Source organism: Cinclus cinclus, chromosome Z (genome assembly GCF_963662255.1).
Source record: "Cinclus cinclus chromosome Z, bCinCin1.1, whole genome shotgun sequence".
In the NCBI taxonomy this organism is placed as follows: domain Eukaryota; kingdom Metazoa; phylum Chordata; class Aves; order Passeriformes; family Cinclidae; genus Cinclus; species Cinclus cinclus.
In genome coordinates, this window is record NC_085084.1 from 63,041,844 (window position 1) to 63,056,614 (window position 14,771).

At 42.4% G+C, this 14,771-nt stretch overlaps 1 protein-coding gene across 2 annotated transcripts in view; it reads left to right on the forward strand.

Moving 5' to 3' along the window:
* Positions 1-2,491: 2,491 nt before the first annotated feature.
* Positions 2,492-14,771, forward strand: part of THBS4 (thrombospondin 4) — a 39,311-nt gene continuing 27,031 nt past the window's right edge. Inside the window, exons 1-4 of one of the 2 annotated variants that reach the window (XM_062513995.1) lie at positions 2,492-2,579; positions 6,540-6,743; positions 10,818-11,065; positions 12,144-12,249. In XM_062513995.1, coding sequence (XP_062369979.1) covers positions 2,492-2,579; positions 6,540-6,743; positions 10,818-11,065; positions 12,144-12,249 — 646 coding nt within the window. Of the gene's footprint in view, positions 2,580-6,539; positions 6,744-10,817; positions 11,066-12,143; positions 12,250-14,771 lie in introns of those variants that run through there. The other variant, XM_062513997.1, reaches the window with a different exon arrangement.

Here is a 14,771-nt window from a genome sequence, read left to right on the forward strand (position 1 = left end):
TCCTTTTAGCCTCCCTTTTTTCCCTGCTCCACAGTACTCTACACCCGATTATCTGTTTTTCTCACTTCCCTCTGTAGCTCTTTGCCAGCCTATTGACACTACCACATCATCCTGTCACTTCCACTACAGGGGAAAGGTGTTGTAACGCACGTTTATCATTTTGTGTTGCACTGAGGATGGTTTGTTCAGTTTCCCCTCTCGGTTTGTAGCGTGGTTCTCCGCTTCCCTTAACCCCTCCCTTTCCCCCTGGCCAGCCCTGAGTGGCTGTGACCCGGGGTTCCTCCGCCCCTGAGCTGGGATTGAAAATACCCCGCATTTCCCGTGTTCTCTTTCTTCTCCCTGGAACTCTTCAGGACAATAAACTTGGATCATCCCGAGAAGGAGAGCCTCCTCTAATCTTTTGCCTTTGTCCATGCTGGATAAAAATCCCCTATCTCTCTGACCTCCGATCTGGCCGAGGCAGGTCAGAAAGACCAGGGGAACACCGGCAGAAAGGATGTGGGAGTGAAGCTGAGGAGTTTCTTCTTGTGTGGAGACGTATACAGAAGAGCAATAGGGTGAGGAGGAGGAGGAATAGCATCATGTTGTGACACAATGGATATGGCAGAGCACCCTGCTGCCTGACAATGCGTGGAGAAAGAAATGGGCAACTTAAGGAGCAGGTCAACACTGCTAACAAGAATAAGCTAAGAAGTAAGGGTGTTTGTAGGGTATATGCCACATGGGGAGGGCAATTAGAGGACATGTGAATTAAGGCCAGCTGAAGGTATCTGAAAATCTCACTGGGCCTGTGTTGGAGAGCTGCCTACAGCCGTGCTCCACGTGGTGTAGAGTGGCTCGGGCAGCCCCTGCGCTGCAGGTGCTGTGTCTTGCCTCGCACACAATGAGCTGGCCAAGGGCTGTTCTCTGTGGTGCTCCATAGATGCATGCACCAAGCCTGATGAGACCGAACATTAATCAACACTACTTTGTTCACTTTACATAAATTTTCCCTTCTACCGTTGCCCTGCTTTTAATGATGTAAATAATGTAAGACAGCTCCAGCTTTTCCAACTGAGTCTGGATAGAAAGTTGCGATGGGGCCAAGCAGGACTTCTTGGATTTCTGACATGACAGAGGTTCATCAGCAGAGCTGACACATACAGAGATGTACAGGACAAGGAGAGCTTTGCAGCAGGATTGGAAGCTCACGGTGTGTTTGGGTTTCTCACTTGATCCCTTTCTCCTGTACTGTCTTAACATCAGCAGTACAGAGGCTAGAATTTTCTGAGGTAGAGGACAAACAATGGGATAATGATCTCCTAAAGGAACACACAGTGCTGAAAATTGTTGTAGTTGAAAGAAGAAGGTTTTTTAAAAGTTGACTTTAGCAAAGTTGTTGAGTTCGGGAGATTGCTAAGACAAACAGCCTTTTTCCATAGTCTCCATCTGGTCAGTTTGAGCACTCCCAATGCTTCTGGGTTCTTTAAATGAAACAAAGGAGAAGATTACGCATTCCTCAGTTTTCCAGTCAGTCTTCTGGAAACCAAATTTGCCCCAATCTGCAATCTACACAACCCATTTTAGTGACACTCTTCAGTTAGGAAAAGTGGAGCGTTTGAATTCCTACCAAGACAAAGTCTATACACCAGAGTGTCCCCATTTGTTTTGACTTCAGACATGCATGAGAGAGAATCTATTCTGATATATATGTTAAACCTTAACTGTTGACACTAAACACCTGGCTGAAGAGCAGGCAGAGAAACTTATGAGGGGGCTTTGCAAAGGCAATAGCTGTGTTGTCAGAAGACGCAAAGAAATTTTGCTGAGCATAGAAAGGGAGGCAAGAGAGGTTTTAAACTAAAATTGTCCTAACCTCAAAGTTAAGCATCCTGCAGTTAGCAGGACGGGGTGAACAAGGCTGCATTATCTTCATGCTTCTGACACTCTTCTACATCCCTCACCAGGCTGGTGGCTCTCTGAAGGGCTTCAAGAGCACTGGACTTGCTGCCCCTCCTAAACTTAGAGAACTCTTACTTGGCTCCTAAAGCACACCCAATTCACTTTTGGGGCCATCTTCTTGTGGCTGGTAGTAAGCATAGAAGCTTGTTAACAATTGGACTCCGTGAACTTAAAGGTCTTTTCCTCTCTTACCAACTCTGTGAGGCTATGAATTTAAAGCCATTAAACACATTTCAGTTTCCAGGGCTCCTCAAACGGCAGATTCCAGGCAGGGTCCCCACAGGTGCTGATTTTGGGGAGCGTCGCCAGGATCTCCGGTTCTGTCCGAGCCACCTCCACCGGTGCCAGTTCCCAGATCGGGTCCGGGCGGCGCGCTCCCTCCCGGTCCACCCCAGCGCTCGGCCGCCCCCCGCCCCCGGGGGGAAGCCCCGGCCAATGGCCCGCCGCCTGCTGCCGGCCGTGCCCGGCCCCGGGGCCGCCCCCGTTAAACGGTGGGGCCCGGCGCGCAGCGGCGGCCGTCCCTCGCCGCGCTGCCCGGCCCGCGGCCGCCATGGGGTGCGAGCGCGGCGCCGCGCTGCTGCTGCTGCCGCTCGCCCTGCAGCTGTGCCCGGGCCGCGCCGCCGCGCCCGCCCCCCGAGGTAAGGGCCCCGCGCCCCTCACGGAGCGCGCTCTCCTTTTCCCTCTTCCATTGGGAAGGCTCTGGGCTTGCAGTGTCCCGTCCCCTGTTCTCCGCCGGAAGCCCTGCCTGGCAGCGAAAGGGAGCGCCTCTGCAGGTGCCGAGGGAGCCGGAGCCGTGGCGGGCAGGGGGAGCCGTGCTGCTCGTCAGGCGCAGAGCCCTCCCGCAGAGCCGCGCTGCCCCGCCGGACTAGCGGTGCGGAGTGGGAGATGGGGATGTAGCCGCTGTCAGCCGTCCCCATGCAGCCTGCAAAAAGTGGTTTTGTAAGTGTGCTGGTAGGTGCGTGGAGCATCTGAATAGCCCTTTTTCAGCTGCAAGTTCTCCTAAAGGAGAAGTGCATTTCTAAGCCGTGAAAACTCTGGGAATGCTCTACTACATAGTAAAGTTACTAGGAAAGCTCGTACATCTAAACCTAGCATTGCCGTGGCAGTATTATGCGCATAGTGAGTCAGGAGCTGCTGTATTTTAGAGTTAAGTTGGTGGTATCGCTGTGCCGTAGTAGCTTGTGACTGGAACCAGCTCGGCTGCTGAGTGCAGCAGTTAGTACAACTTCGTGCTACTCCAAGAACCTTCAAGCTGCTTGTGGTTTTCGCTACATTTCTACACCAACCCCCCCCGTCCCCCATTGTGTTCAGGAATGGTCGAAAAACTCCACTCTCAACGAGGGATGCTTTCAGCTTGTTGGGGGTTAGTGGGAAATTTTTGTGGTAGAGGTTAGGATTTCACTCCAGGCGTCTAAGCCATTAATAATTACCTTGAAAAGTGCTGAACAGTAGTGGAACGGTGTTTATACCTACAGTTATGATTGTCACCAGAAAACAGCCTTAGAAGGTCTTAAAAAGCTGGTGTGATAGGGCACTGGAGTTAGAGGAAAGAAAGGGTGTTTTAAGTTCCATGCTCTCCTAATTTCACTCCTCCATGCCTCTTCATCCTAGGACTTTCTCTCAGTCTTCTAGTTCTCATATGAAAAGTTAGCCTCGATGGGTTTGGGCAGATTTCCAAAGCATGGTTCGCCACTGTATCACCACTGTAGCTCATCTGTTGCTATCATTTGGCTAGGAGGGTGAACAGCTTTATTCTAAAAACCGTGGAAGGAAGGTGGAGGAGAGAATTCCTGGTCTGTCTCAAGAGCAGGGTCAGTTTAGCCCAGTGGGTATGCACACTCGACCTTGAAGGCATGAAGGCATGTCGGAATTTTCGATCCATTGCATGGATTAAAACCAGCTGCTTGTGCCTTTCAGCTTTGGCAGCCCTATTCTATACATTTGCTTTCAAGTCTGTCTTTCCAGGGAGAGGAACAAAGAGACAAGGTTCTTAAAAAAATGAAATGTGAAATCGCTGTGGGTCTTTTTTTCCCTGTTCCTCCCAAACAAATAATTGTCTCTATAATGGCCAGAGCTGTCTTTCTCTGCCAGCTCTGCTAGGGGTGTAATATGGATTTTCATAACCACCTCATTCTTCTTCTAGCTGCGCTTGCTAGCATGTGTGTAAGTTGTGCTTAAGGATAGATCTGATCATGTAGTGCATGCATGTGTTGGTCAGTGAAGATATCCCAGGAAAGAGTTTGATAACATGGTGCTGAAGGATCTGACTGAGGCACTGTGCTTTGTGGAACACAACTGCCAAACCAATTTGAGTATTAATTTAAATATGCAAAATAAAAACATTTCAATAAATGTTTTCTGTAATGTTAGACAGATTTTTCACAGTTTAGTCATTCTTTTGTCATGCTTTTAACATTGACTCTAACACAGATTAATGTGTATCACAGGAATTGATATAATTAAGCCAATAGGCCTAGAATTGGACAAAATGTATAGCTGTATTTCATGCTCTCAAAGTCTTTGGTATTCTATTGCATTGCTCCAGCTGAGGAAACACAGCTGTATTTTATGAATGGCTATTCCTTGTAAAATGCTGTTGTACAGAGTAGTGAGCTGCATTTTAATCTCTCACATGGGCAGTTGCTTTGCTCTCTCTGCACTAAATATGATGAAGTACCCAGCCTTTTGCTTTTGCTTTCCATGTCACTGGTTTCAGTGGGAGCAGTGGTTGTTCTGGGATGCTGTAAATCTGAACTGAATGAAAGAGAAGTCTTTTGTCCAGGTCCCCCTTACATGTATATTTCTTAGTTGTTTGATAGCAGTATTACTAGTGCATGCAAATCAAGGGCCTGATATTTTTTGTAGTGTGTCCTGAAAGTGCTCTGTAGAGTCATGAGATCCTTAGACCCTATACAAGTTTAGATTTCAGAAAGGATTTCAATGACTTAATGAAATGAAGGGGAAAAGGTCTTAATTTTTTTCTCTTTTTTTCGAAGTAATATTGCTGTCTAAATGAATGGATAATTCAGAATGAGTGATGGGAGCAGCATCAACCAGCAGTCTAGTATAAGGGAACAGGGTTTCCCACTTATCTGTGGGAAGGCCTGTTTGCCCATGTGGTAATTCTTTGAGTGTTCTTCAGTCTTTTTCTGTGTGTAGCATATGGAAATACTGGAATGGTAGGATGACCTCATCACCCTATAGACAACAACAGCTTTGGGGTTGTGCTGTGTAGACAAGGCTCATCTGCAAAGGTCCACCAGTGTTTTTTCAGCCTGGGAAACTGAACTTATAAGTACAACCACGGGCTTGAATCAAGCTAAGGTACAATGTGCTGTCATGTGCTTTTGCCGTCTGCCTGGAGTTACAGCTCTTCTCTGGTGACAGCTCTACAGTATTGCTCTGGTATGGGAGGAAAATATGGCTCAGCTATGGTAGGCCTATGGAGTGTCAGTGGTATACAATGGCTCAGTGTGCCTCTTTATCTTATATTTAAATAACACTTGTGCATAAAAATTTATCAAAATGTTTCAAAATTTACTGCCAGGGTACAATATATATACTGCTTTAATTGCAGTGGGTTGGAATAGGAGACAATCAGGAAACCTAATGGAAACTCCTGTTGAGTTTGGAGATGTCATGCATTTAGAAACATTGAAGAAAACCCCAGTTTGTTGTTTCAGTGCCATAAGAGACATAGCAGACATACATATGTGTAAAATCATAGACTCATTGCTGATGCATTGTGGAAAAACTAAAATAAAAATTTGAAACAGCTTTCACTATGCCTTCAGGGTTCATGGGGTTTGTTTTGGGTTTTTTGTCTTTTTTTTTTTTTTTGCCTGTGTTTCTTCTTTGTTTTCTGTCCCAGAAGGGAAAGATGAGTCTTATTTGTATAATATGTATTCTGAAAAGTCAGTGAAGTGAGAAGAAGTTTGTGAACATTGCATTGCTTACCTGGCATTTTGGCATTTTAATTGGTTCCCCACAAATGCTATCAAAGGATAAGCATTCTGGAAATCTGTCTGAAAATTTTGATGCTGAATCCTTATCTAATTAATATGTGAACACAAACATCTGAATTTATGAAAGCAGAAATAGGTAGAAAAGATTTCAGTTGAGGTGAATCCTCAGAAAAGAAGAACTTTTGAGATCTGCCTAAAAATATTTGAGTACCTCAATTTGGAGACTAGATGTTTCTATGTTAGTAATTTATCAATAATTGCTTTGAAAAATAAAAGATGCTAAAATAGTATCAACAGTTGCAACTATCAATAGTTGCAACAAATTAATGATATTTTGATAAAGTCATGGTATTCCAATAGCTGTATCTGGCAGGCACCATCTATCCAAACTCACTGTGTGTGTGGGGGCATGTTTCACTAGGCCAGATTGCTTAAGATATGCCCTCCAGTGCCAGGGATTTGAACTTCATGTTCTTTACAGATGAGCATCGTATTGATTTTTTTGTTGTTGTTGTTGTTGTTTTGGGTAGGAAAAGTGCACAGCCTCCAATATGTGGCTTCAAATTACATTCTTCTTTGGTCATGATTATATTTAATTTGCTATTGAAATCTTCCTTTTTCCCCCCTCCCCAGTTTTTGATCTTCTTCCTTATTCCAACAAGCGAGTGGTACTGAACTTCTTGCAACAAGCATTTGGGGATCCTATGCTGAATGAAGTGTACTTGCTGTCAACATTCAAATTACAGCCAAAGAGCACAGCCACTGTTTTTGGCCTATATTCATCAGCTGACAACAGCAAGTATTTTGAATTTACGGTAATGGGAAGGATGAGTAAAGGTGAGTTATTTGGAACGTGTATGGTAGAACTGGTGTTGGATCCATAGTTACTGGTGTGTGACAGATGAATGTTGACAACTGTGTGATTAACCTTTGTGCTTGAGTCATTCCTGTTGCATGTTATCACTTTTCAAATCCCCTCTCACTCCTTCATCTCTTTCCTTCATCTCCTTGATGCTTCTCTCTCCTGGCCAAGGGAAGCTGACCTAACAGTTAGCTGGTATCTTGACTCAGCTTCAGCGTTTACTCCAAGGAATGCTTGAGAAAGGAGGAAAAGAACATGGACTGTGGAGAAAGGAGTCAATTTGGTTTGGTCTTTTTTTTATTTTTCTTCTCCCCCTAGGGACAATCACTGGTTCTTATTACTGAGGAATTCGAGGGACACACGCACATGCTGCCTCATGCATATGAAAGGCAGGTTCTTGTTCCGCTGACCCTGAGGTTAGATGTGACTATGCAAGACAATTGTTTCTGGCACTTACATGATCTATTGGGTGAAATAAACTGTTCTTTATTTAGTGTAATTAGTTAATCAGGAGTCAGAGTAGGAATTGCAGCAGTTTTGGAAATGGAGTTTCACTGATCTGTAAACCAGATCTAGGATATACTACAATTTTAAGGTTCAGGTAAAGACTGTTGATTTATGTACATTATTGTCACTGCATTGACTTCACCATTGCTATAGTAATTTGCTACTGAGTAATTAGCTGAATCAAATATACTGTGAAATTCTATTGGGAAATTTCTGTTTATTCATAGGGAAATTATTCAATATGCTGTAAAAGAAGAAAAGAACACTTTTTCATTAAATATTTTTGGGGAATGAGTTAGATAAAACATTGGTAGTTTTATCAGGTCTGCCAAAATCCTTCCGAGGTAAGAGAATAAGAGCTGTGTGTGTGTTGGGAATTGGTAATGCATGATAACACAGCCTCATCAGAAGTGTCATAGAATTCCTAATACTGACTTACTTAATTGCTAAATAAATTATAGATTACATATACTTTCTCTCCCTCTCACACAGGCACAATTATGTGTATAAATGTACGTGTAGGAATACATATGTATACACACAGGTGTGTCTATATACCTCCAAGTTTTAACATATTAAACTCTGATTTTCAAGAATTTCTGCATGTCTGATGGTTGCAGACAGTCTCTTAAGTCTGTTAAAGTGTTTCTGGCAGAACGTTACATGGTTTCTTTTGGTGTTGTCTTCAGTAGGTTGGTGTTTGAGAAGCCTCTTTGTGACAGGACAAACTCAATAGTGGTGTATGTAAAGGCAGCATGAAGCAACTTGTCCTGGCGGTAACCAGTGTTGAGTTGAGGGGGACATCTGTAACCTATGTAAAAGATTGACCATCAGATTGATGTAAAGGGCTGGCCAAAGAGAGGGAGGCTTTTTGTAGCATGGCTGTTCATTGGATCTATTTGCCTCCTTATTACTTCAGAGCACCATGTTCAAGGCATATGGCAGTGAGCAAGTGGCAGGCAGTGTTTTCACATGTGATTTCTCTGGAAGTGTTAGGGATCCCATATGGCTACTTCATACAGTAAGTTAAACTGCATCCAGGAGATTGTCATGTCAGCTGCAAGTACCGAGTGTGTGAGCTGTGTATGATCCTCTCAAAATAGAGCATCATCACTTAAGTGGTGGACCAGTGTTGGCATCTCAGCAAAATGCAGGGTCTTAATATCAGTGATTTTGAAAGAATGAATAGTACTTTCTCTGCATGGTATTTCTAGTTATGCACCCAAATCTGATCTAAGGAGTTCAAATCAGGCCTTAGTTACACTTTCCAATGTTACATTTAGGAGTTTTGTTCCCAATGGTTGCCTCATATTCTGGTTTTATTGTGGTATAACTGATAGTAACATGTTTATAACACCTAAATTTTATTAAAAGCACAGGTCTGAATTACTGACTTAGAAGCTAAACTTACAGCAAATAATTGTGCCTTTCAGAGACAGATGGCATGAGACATGGATTTCTTATCCTTTTAAAATTATTCCTTTATGGAGCAAACAGAAATTAGTGCATAGAAATGTTGCAGTTAAACATTTCTGTGAAGCAGCTCCTATTTTTAATTGAAAGTTTGTTTCTTAAGCAGTTTACTCTCATGAGTAAATGAATACTACTCATATTCAAGCATCAAACCTACTGCAGAGGCTTGGATGAGTTAAATCTTAGAGGTGGAGGCTGTAATCCAAGAAAATCTCCCTTCAAAAGCCTCCTGTGGTTTACCAGACGAATTTTTGGCTTTAGCTGAGGAAAGAATACTTGATCCTCCTTCGAAGCCTGATTGCTCCTTGTCCTGGAACTATTCTGGCAGGGTCTGTTCTGGGCCCTGCCTCCATCTCCTGTTTTTTTCTCTGGGTTAATGTTGTGTTTGGTCACTTTGAATGCAGGGCCCAGATCCAAAGACCTTACTTTTATATGACCAGGTATGCATAATATTCACATAAATGAAATGCCTGCAGTGTACTCTGTCTTGCTGTATCTTTGAGTTTGCCAAGAAATGCTACCTTTTAGTGAGTTACTGGTGACCTCATGCACCTTTGTGGAAATCTCAGCTCTGGCAGTGTTTTGACATAGACAGTAGTGAAAACATTCCTGATATTGATCACAGCTGCTGAGGCTCCAGCACTAGTGTAGACTTCAAAGACTGAGACATACTCTGCCCAATTTATGCTGGTATAAATCTGGGGGGGGGGGGGGGGGGGTTTAATCATTAGACTGAGGAATTAGAAAAATTTTAGGGAGCTTGTGTGCAGTAAGTTGGGAGGTCACCAACAAAACAAGTACCATAGCATCTAAGCAATTTTATTAGTCATGGATAGATGGGAAGGTAGTCTGTTAAATGCATAGAAATTGGATGGTTTCAGTATGTAGCTGTTATTAGGCCCAAAGCTACTAAGAGCTTTTGTGTCCACTATATCCACAATTTTTGGTTGACTTAGTGTCAGACCATTTGTGAGCTCTCACTTGATGCAACTGTAGCAGCCATCTGTGAATTTCAGACTTTAGCAAGAGCTGGCACATAAATATTTAGATGCCTGGTGTTGGTGCAGCTTGATTCCTCATACGCATAACTGTTAAAATCAAGAAATAAGAGACTGTCAGCTGGTGATCAGTGGGATCTTTGAAACGAGGTCTGTCTGATATCACAGGGTAATTATACACTATCCAGATGCATTCAGCTTGTTGCTTCTGCAGATATGCAGTTGGACAGGCCAGGGAGAGATTTTGTGGAGAGAACTAGCTAGCTGCTCTTAGAGGTCTGGCTCACAGATTCTAGCTTACTTATCCAATTTCCTTAGGAAAGAGACTTTTTTCAGTATTACTCAGAAGATATTTATTGTAAGAGTATTTGTCTATGGTTGCATTATTTTTTATGGTGCATTTTACTTAATGAAATGAGAATTTTTATCAGGTAGGTTGGTCACTAATGCTTTTAAAAAGAGCTGAGAGAAGGTTTACTCATCTCTAGGAGTGGACTATGCCTTTCTGCATTATACTTTGATTTTACTGAGTGTTTGTTACAGAGAAGTGCAGGTTATTGGTTTGGAAATATGCTTCCTTTGGTTTTTAATTATGCATTAGAATATATTCTTGGACAGCTACACCCTATGTGGTATGCATGACTGAAATTTATTTTCTAGTTGCATGCTTCTGCAACAGAATATTTCTGGGTCTATCAGATATGCATGTACTGAAGTGCTGACTGCAGGCTGCCTGCTACACCCTGTAACTTTACCACTTGCCTTTTAGTACATTATGGCCTGTAAAGTGACTTTGGTTAAGCCATTCAGAGAGGCCTGGACAAAGCAGAGGAAAACTCAGCACAGGCAGCAGAGCTTTACAGACAGAGAGTCACACAAGCATCCTGCTAGTGCTGCTTTGAGAGTCAATGTCCCATTTATTATTACCATTGTGTCTGCATATGGGATGCATTTACAAAAGTGGACATGTGGAAAAATACCAGAGCAATTGCAGATTTCCACAGGATGCTCCTTGATCAGCCTTGGGTTATCTGCTACCCTCTGACAGTCCTTCTGTGTATTTTGTCCTAGCGGTGTTGCGCTATCTGAAGAGTGATGGAAGGCTGAATTCCGTGATCTTTAGCAACATCCAGCTGGCTGATGGGAAACCCCATGCTGTCATCTTGTGGCTGAATGGCCTGCAGCAGGGATTGAGTACGATAGAGTTGTATCTGGACTGCCTGCAAGTAGGTGCCATTGAGGACTTGCCAAAACCATTTTCAGCACTGTCTCAGAAGGTGGTGGCAGCTGAGTTGCGAACTCTGCAGGAGAAGCCACAGGTGAGCATGGGAACTGGGAACAGGCTGAGGACTTAGAGGGATCACCAGTGAACCTCTGGATCACTGAGTTCAAACCTCAGTCCTCACAGCAGCCAATTTCTGTACAGTAATACTTCAATATTAAGTATTACATACTACTGAAATAAATGTAAATAGAAGCTCCCTATGGAGCAGGTGAAATCTTAGCTCACATGAACCCTATAATAATGATACCATTTGTTTTAAACACAATTTTTAGGTTTTTTTAATAAAATCCAGAAAAACTACTGCCTCCTTTACTTCAATCTAGTTGTTTTTTGGGGAGTGGACTTTCTGTAAAGTCTTAGCTAATACAGTTAAGGGCAGCTTTTCACTGGTTTCTTTCAGCTGTTCTGTATGAGCAATGTTTGTCTGTCTATGCCACTTTCCTCTTCATGATATGCTAAGAGACTAAAAAAGATGAAAGTAAGGGTGGCACTCAAGTGGTGCCAGAATGAAACCCTCATCTGTTTGACTGCAGAAGTTCTGTCTGCCAACCAGGACTTGATAAAGATTCCTGTCATCTCCCTATCAGCAGTCTGAGATAAACAGTGTCATCCACAGCATCTTCCATCATCATTAATCATAAATACTTATTAGAAGGTGGAAAGGCATTCTCTGCCCCCCAAGGTTGCCCACTTACTTTGTTTCATTACAAGCTTGAAGGTGAGCCTGTTTTTTATGGAGAATGACTAAGGTGCCCATATTCCTGACATGTATATATGTACCTGTTTGAGAGGAGCAGAGGAAAAAGACTGCTTTGGATGCACTTAAAAAAATCATATGCCACAGAAATATGTGAACTTCCTAGTATGTGAGATCATATGAATTGGTACAAGAAAAAAAGAAAAAAAAAAAGGCTTAAAATAAAAGTACAGCAAAGATTAGAGATTTTATACAGTTCAAATGGTCCTGAAGGGGATGGTGTAGAACTCCTGTATGTGTAGGAAATGGACTCCCTCTCTTAAAAAAATTAATTTACTTTGTCTGATATTGATATTTCATATTTTTTGCATTGTTGTACCAGAAATGTGAGCTCTATTTTTTTTTGTGAGCCCAGGATACACTAGATGAGCTAAAGTTGGTAACTGGAGGAACCCTTGCTGAAGTGGGAAACCTGCAGGATTGTTTTCTTCAACAAATTGAGCCCATACCTCAGTACACTGGTAAGGCCTGCAACTGGGAGTTAAAATTATTCCTAATGATTAGTAGGGAAGCTAACGTGATGAATATTGAAAATGTGAAGAAGCCTATAGTCAAGTAATAACAATTATTTGATGAAACTATGGCGATGACAATTTCTTGTAAATATTTTACAAATAACTCCGTTTGGAGAGAAAACTGTTGCTGGTAAAGCAATGAACTGTTGTTTCAGTGAAAGGCAAGTCTGTAGTGATTCAAAGAGGTTTCTTAGCCTAATTTGGAAGGCAAATTTTTGTGATGATGATCTGCTTGTGTCAGCTTAATATTTTAAGTATTCAAATTGCAAACAATTGCAGATGGAAAGTGGTGCTAAATGGGGTACATTGCTACAGGCTGTATGAAAGGCAGATGAATGGAGTAGCAAGACCTACCCATGTACTTATCCACACTGACAGTATTTATCTCTTGTTGAGCACTGGACTGTCACCCAGAGGGGAAAAGCAAGGTGTGAAGAAGCTCTCAGGAGACTGAAGAAAATGTTTGTGCCATGGCCATAGAGCCCACATGTCTATGTGGGAAAAGCCATCACAGGGCAGCCACTAGTCCTGCCAGTTTAGCCAAGGCTGTTGTCACCTACTGAAGGGGACATTGATTTAAAAACAATTCCATTTCTGCCTGTGCTGAGCATTGTGGAGACTGAGGTCAGAAGAGGGAGAAAGGGAAGGAGCTGAGGCTACTGGTATCCCTGCATGGGCTCAGGGGCTTAATGCAATCCCCTATGTTAAGTAAGGGTGCTTCCCGACATCTGGACACAGAAAACCTGTGCTAGACTGTCCCATCTGTAGTCATTCTAGTCCCCGTCCATCTGCCTTTCTGCTGTGGGTGTGAGGGAGAAGAATGGGTTCACACTGTGTATGTGATATGTTAATATGACAACCATATACGAAGGAAACTCAGTTGAAGGTTTGAAGTAGGATCCATGATATGTTCTCTCTCTTGTACCCTTTCCTGTCTCCCCTGCCAAACCCAGCCTTTCAGCATTGCTAGTTTTGGTAAGCACAGAGACAAGATACAGAAATTTTATGAGAGTATCCTGGGTATGTCACATGAATGTAGGCATCAGTGGTGTGCAGTGGTTAACAAAATATAAATCCTTAGCCATATAAATCCTTAGTTCCAAATACTTCTATTTCATTTCTTCTTAACATATATACACTTAAATACAAATTAATTTTATCCTCAAAGGTCTCTCTTTTTCACTAAATCAACAGGCATTTGAACATGGAACAGAAAGGTAATTCAGTGTTTGCTTCTGCAAAAACTGGCAGCTCTGTGAGTTTCCAAATTACAAACTTGCAGCTTTCTCATTTGTAACTTTTTGCTCGCTATCAATAATACAAATGGTAATATACAAACAGATACTCTCTCTGTGGCTGTCTCCACCTGGCTTAGACTCTCAAAGTTAATTGCTTTTAACTTCCAAGTGGAATTATTATTATTATTATTAATAATAATAAACTACTCACATAAATACATTAGAAGTCTACATAGTCAAATCCACCAAAAGAAAAGGTGGGTGTTCCAACAGCAGTTTTAACTTGTCTGCCTTGAACTTTGTGTATGCTTCATGATGCCCTCTATGGCAATAATATATCAGATAATGACAATTTTGCCTGCTGCCAGGAAAAACTGGAATACAAATACTCTGCTGTATAGGGGGATGAGATCTAATATCTTGGTAAAAATGTGTGCTTTCATATTAACTGGAAAATCTTTTGCAGTGCCTTGGACCTGAATAACTGTACATGGCTTTGACTGTGAGCCTTGTTGCTCATTGCTTTGGCAGCAGCATTCCCTCCACGTGCAGTCTGTGAGGCTAAGACACCTAAGCAGTGGGATGAGGTTATGATGATCAGACACAGGCTGACGATGTAAATTTGGATTTTTGTGTTTGGGTAAGAAAATAGAGTGCCAGTTGCACTGGGTTTGGTAGATGGGATTAGTACGCTGCATGTGATCATCATCACAAGATCATTCTGGTCACAAGGGATTTTTGGTGGTTGTCTAGCTTATGGAGTGTACCTGAACCTGAGAAAGTATAAAATAAACCAGTTATGTTGCACCAGACCAAAAGGTCTTTTAACTAATAGAACTCTGCTGTTAGAGACAGTATGTCAATATAGACCCACGGGCAAGAGCATAATGGAATGGAGACTTAGTGTGGCTTTCTCTGAATGTTTCACTGTTCTCCAGTTCATGATATTCAGATCTCTTGACTCAGAGGTGATATCTTTGTGGTTTGTACTCAATATATGTTTTGTCTGTTAATCTGTCCTGTCAGTTTTGAATGCATGGTCAAAAATGTCTCCTGGCAAGAAATTTGTCAGATATCTGAGAAATATTTCCTTATGTTTTCTTGGAACCTGACCCTTCCTAATTCCACATACAACTTGTATGTACAGCTTCTTTGGTGAAAGATTATAGGCTGTTCAGAAATGGTTTTTCTTGTCAGCCATCATCTATACTATAATCATGGTTTGCTCTC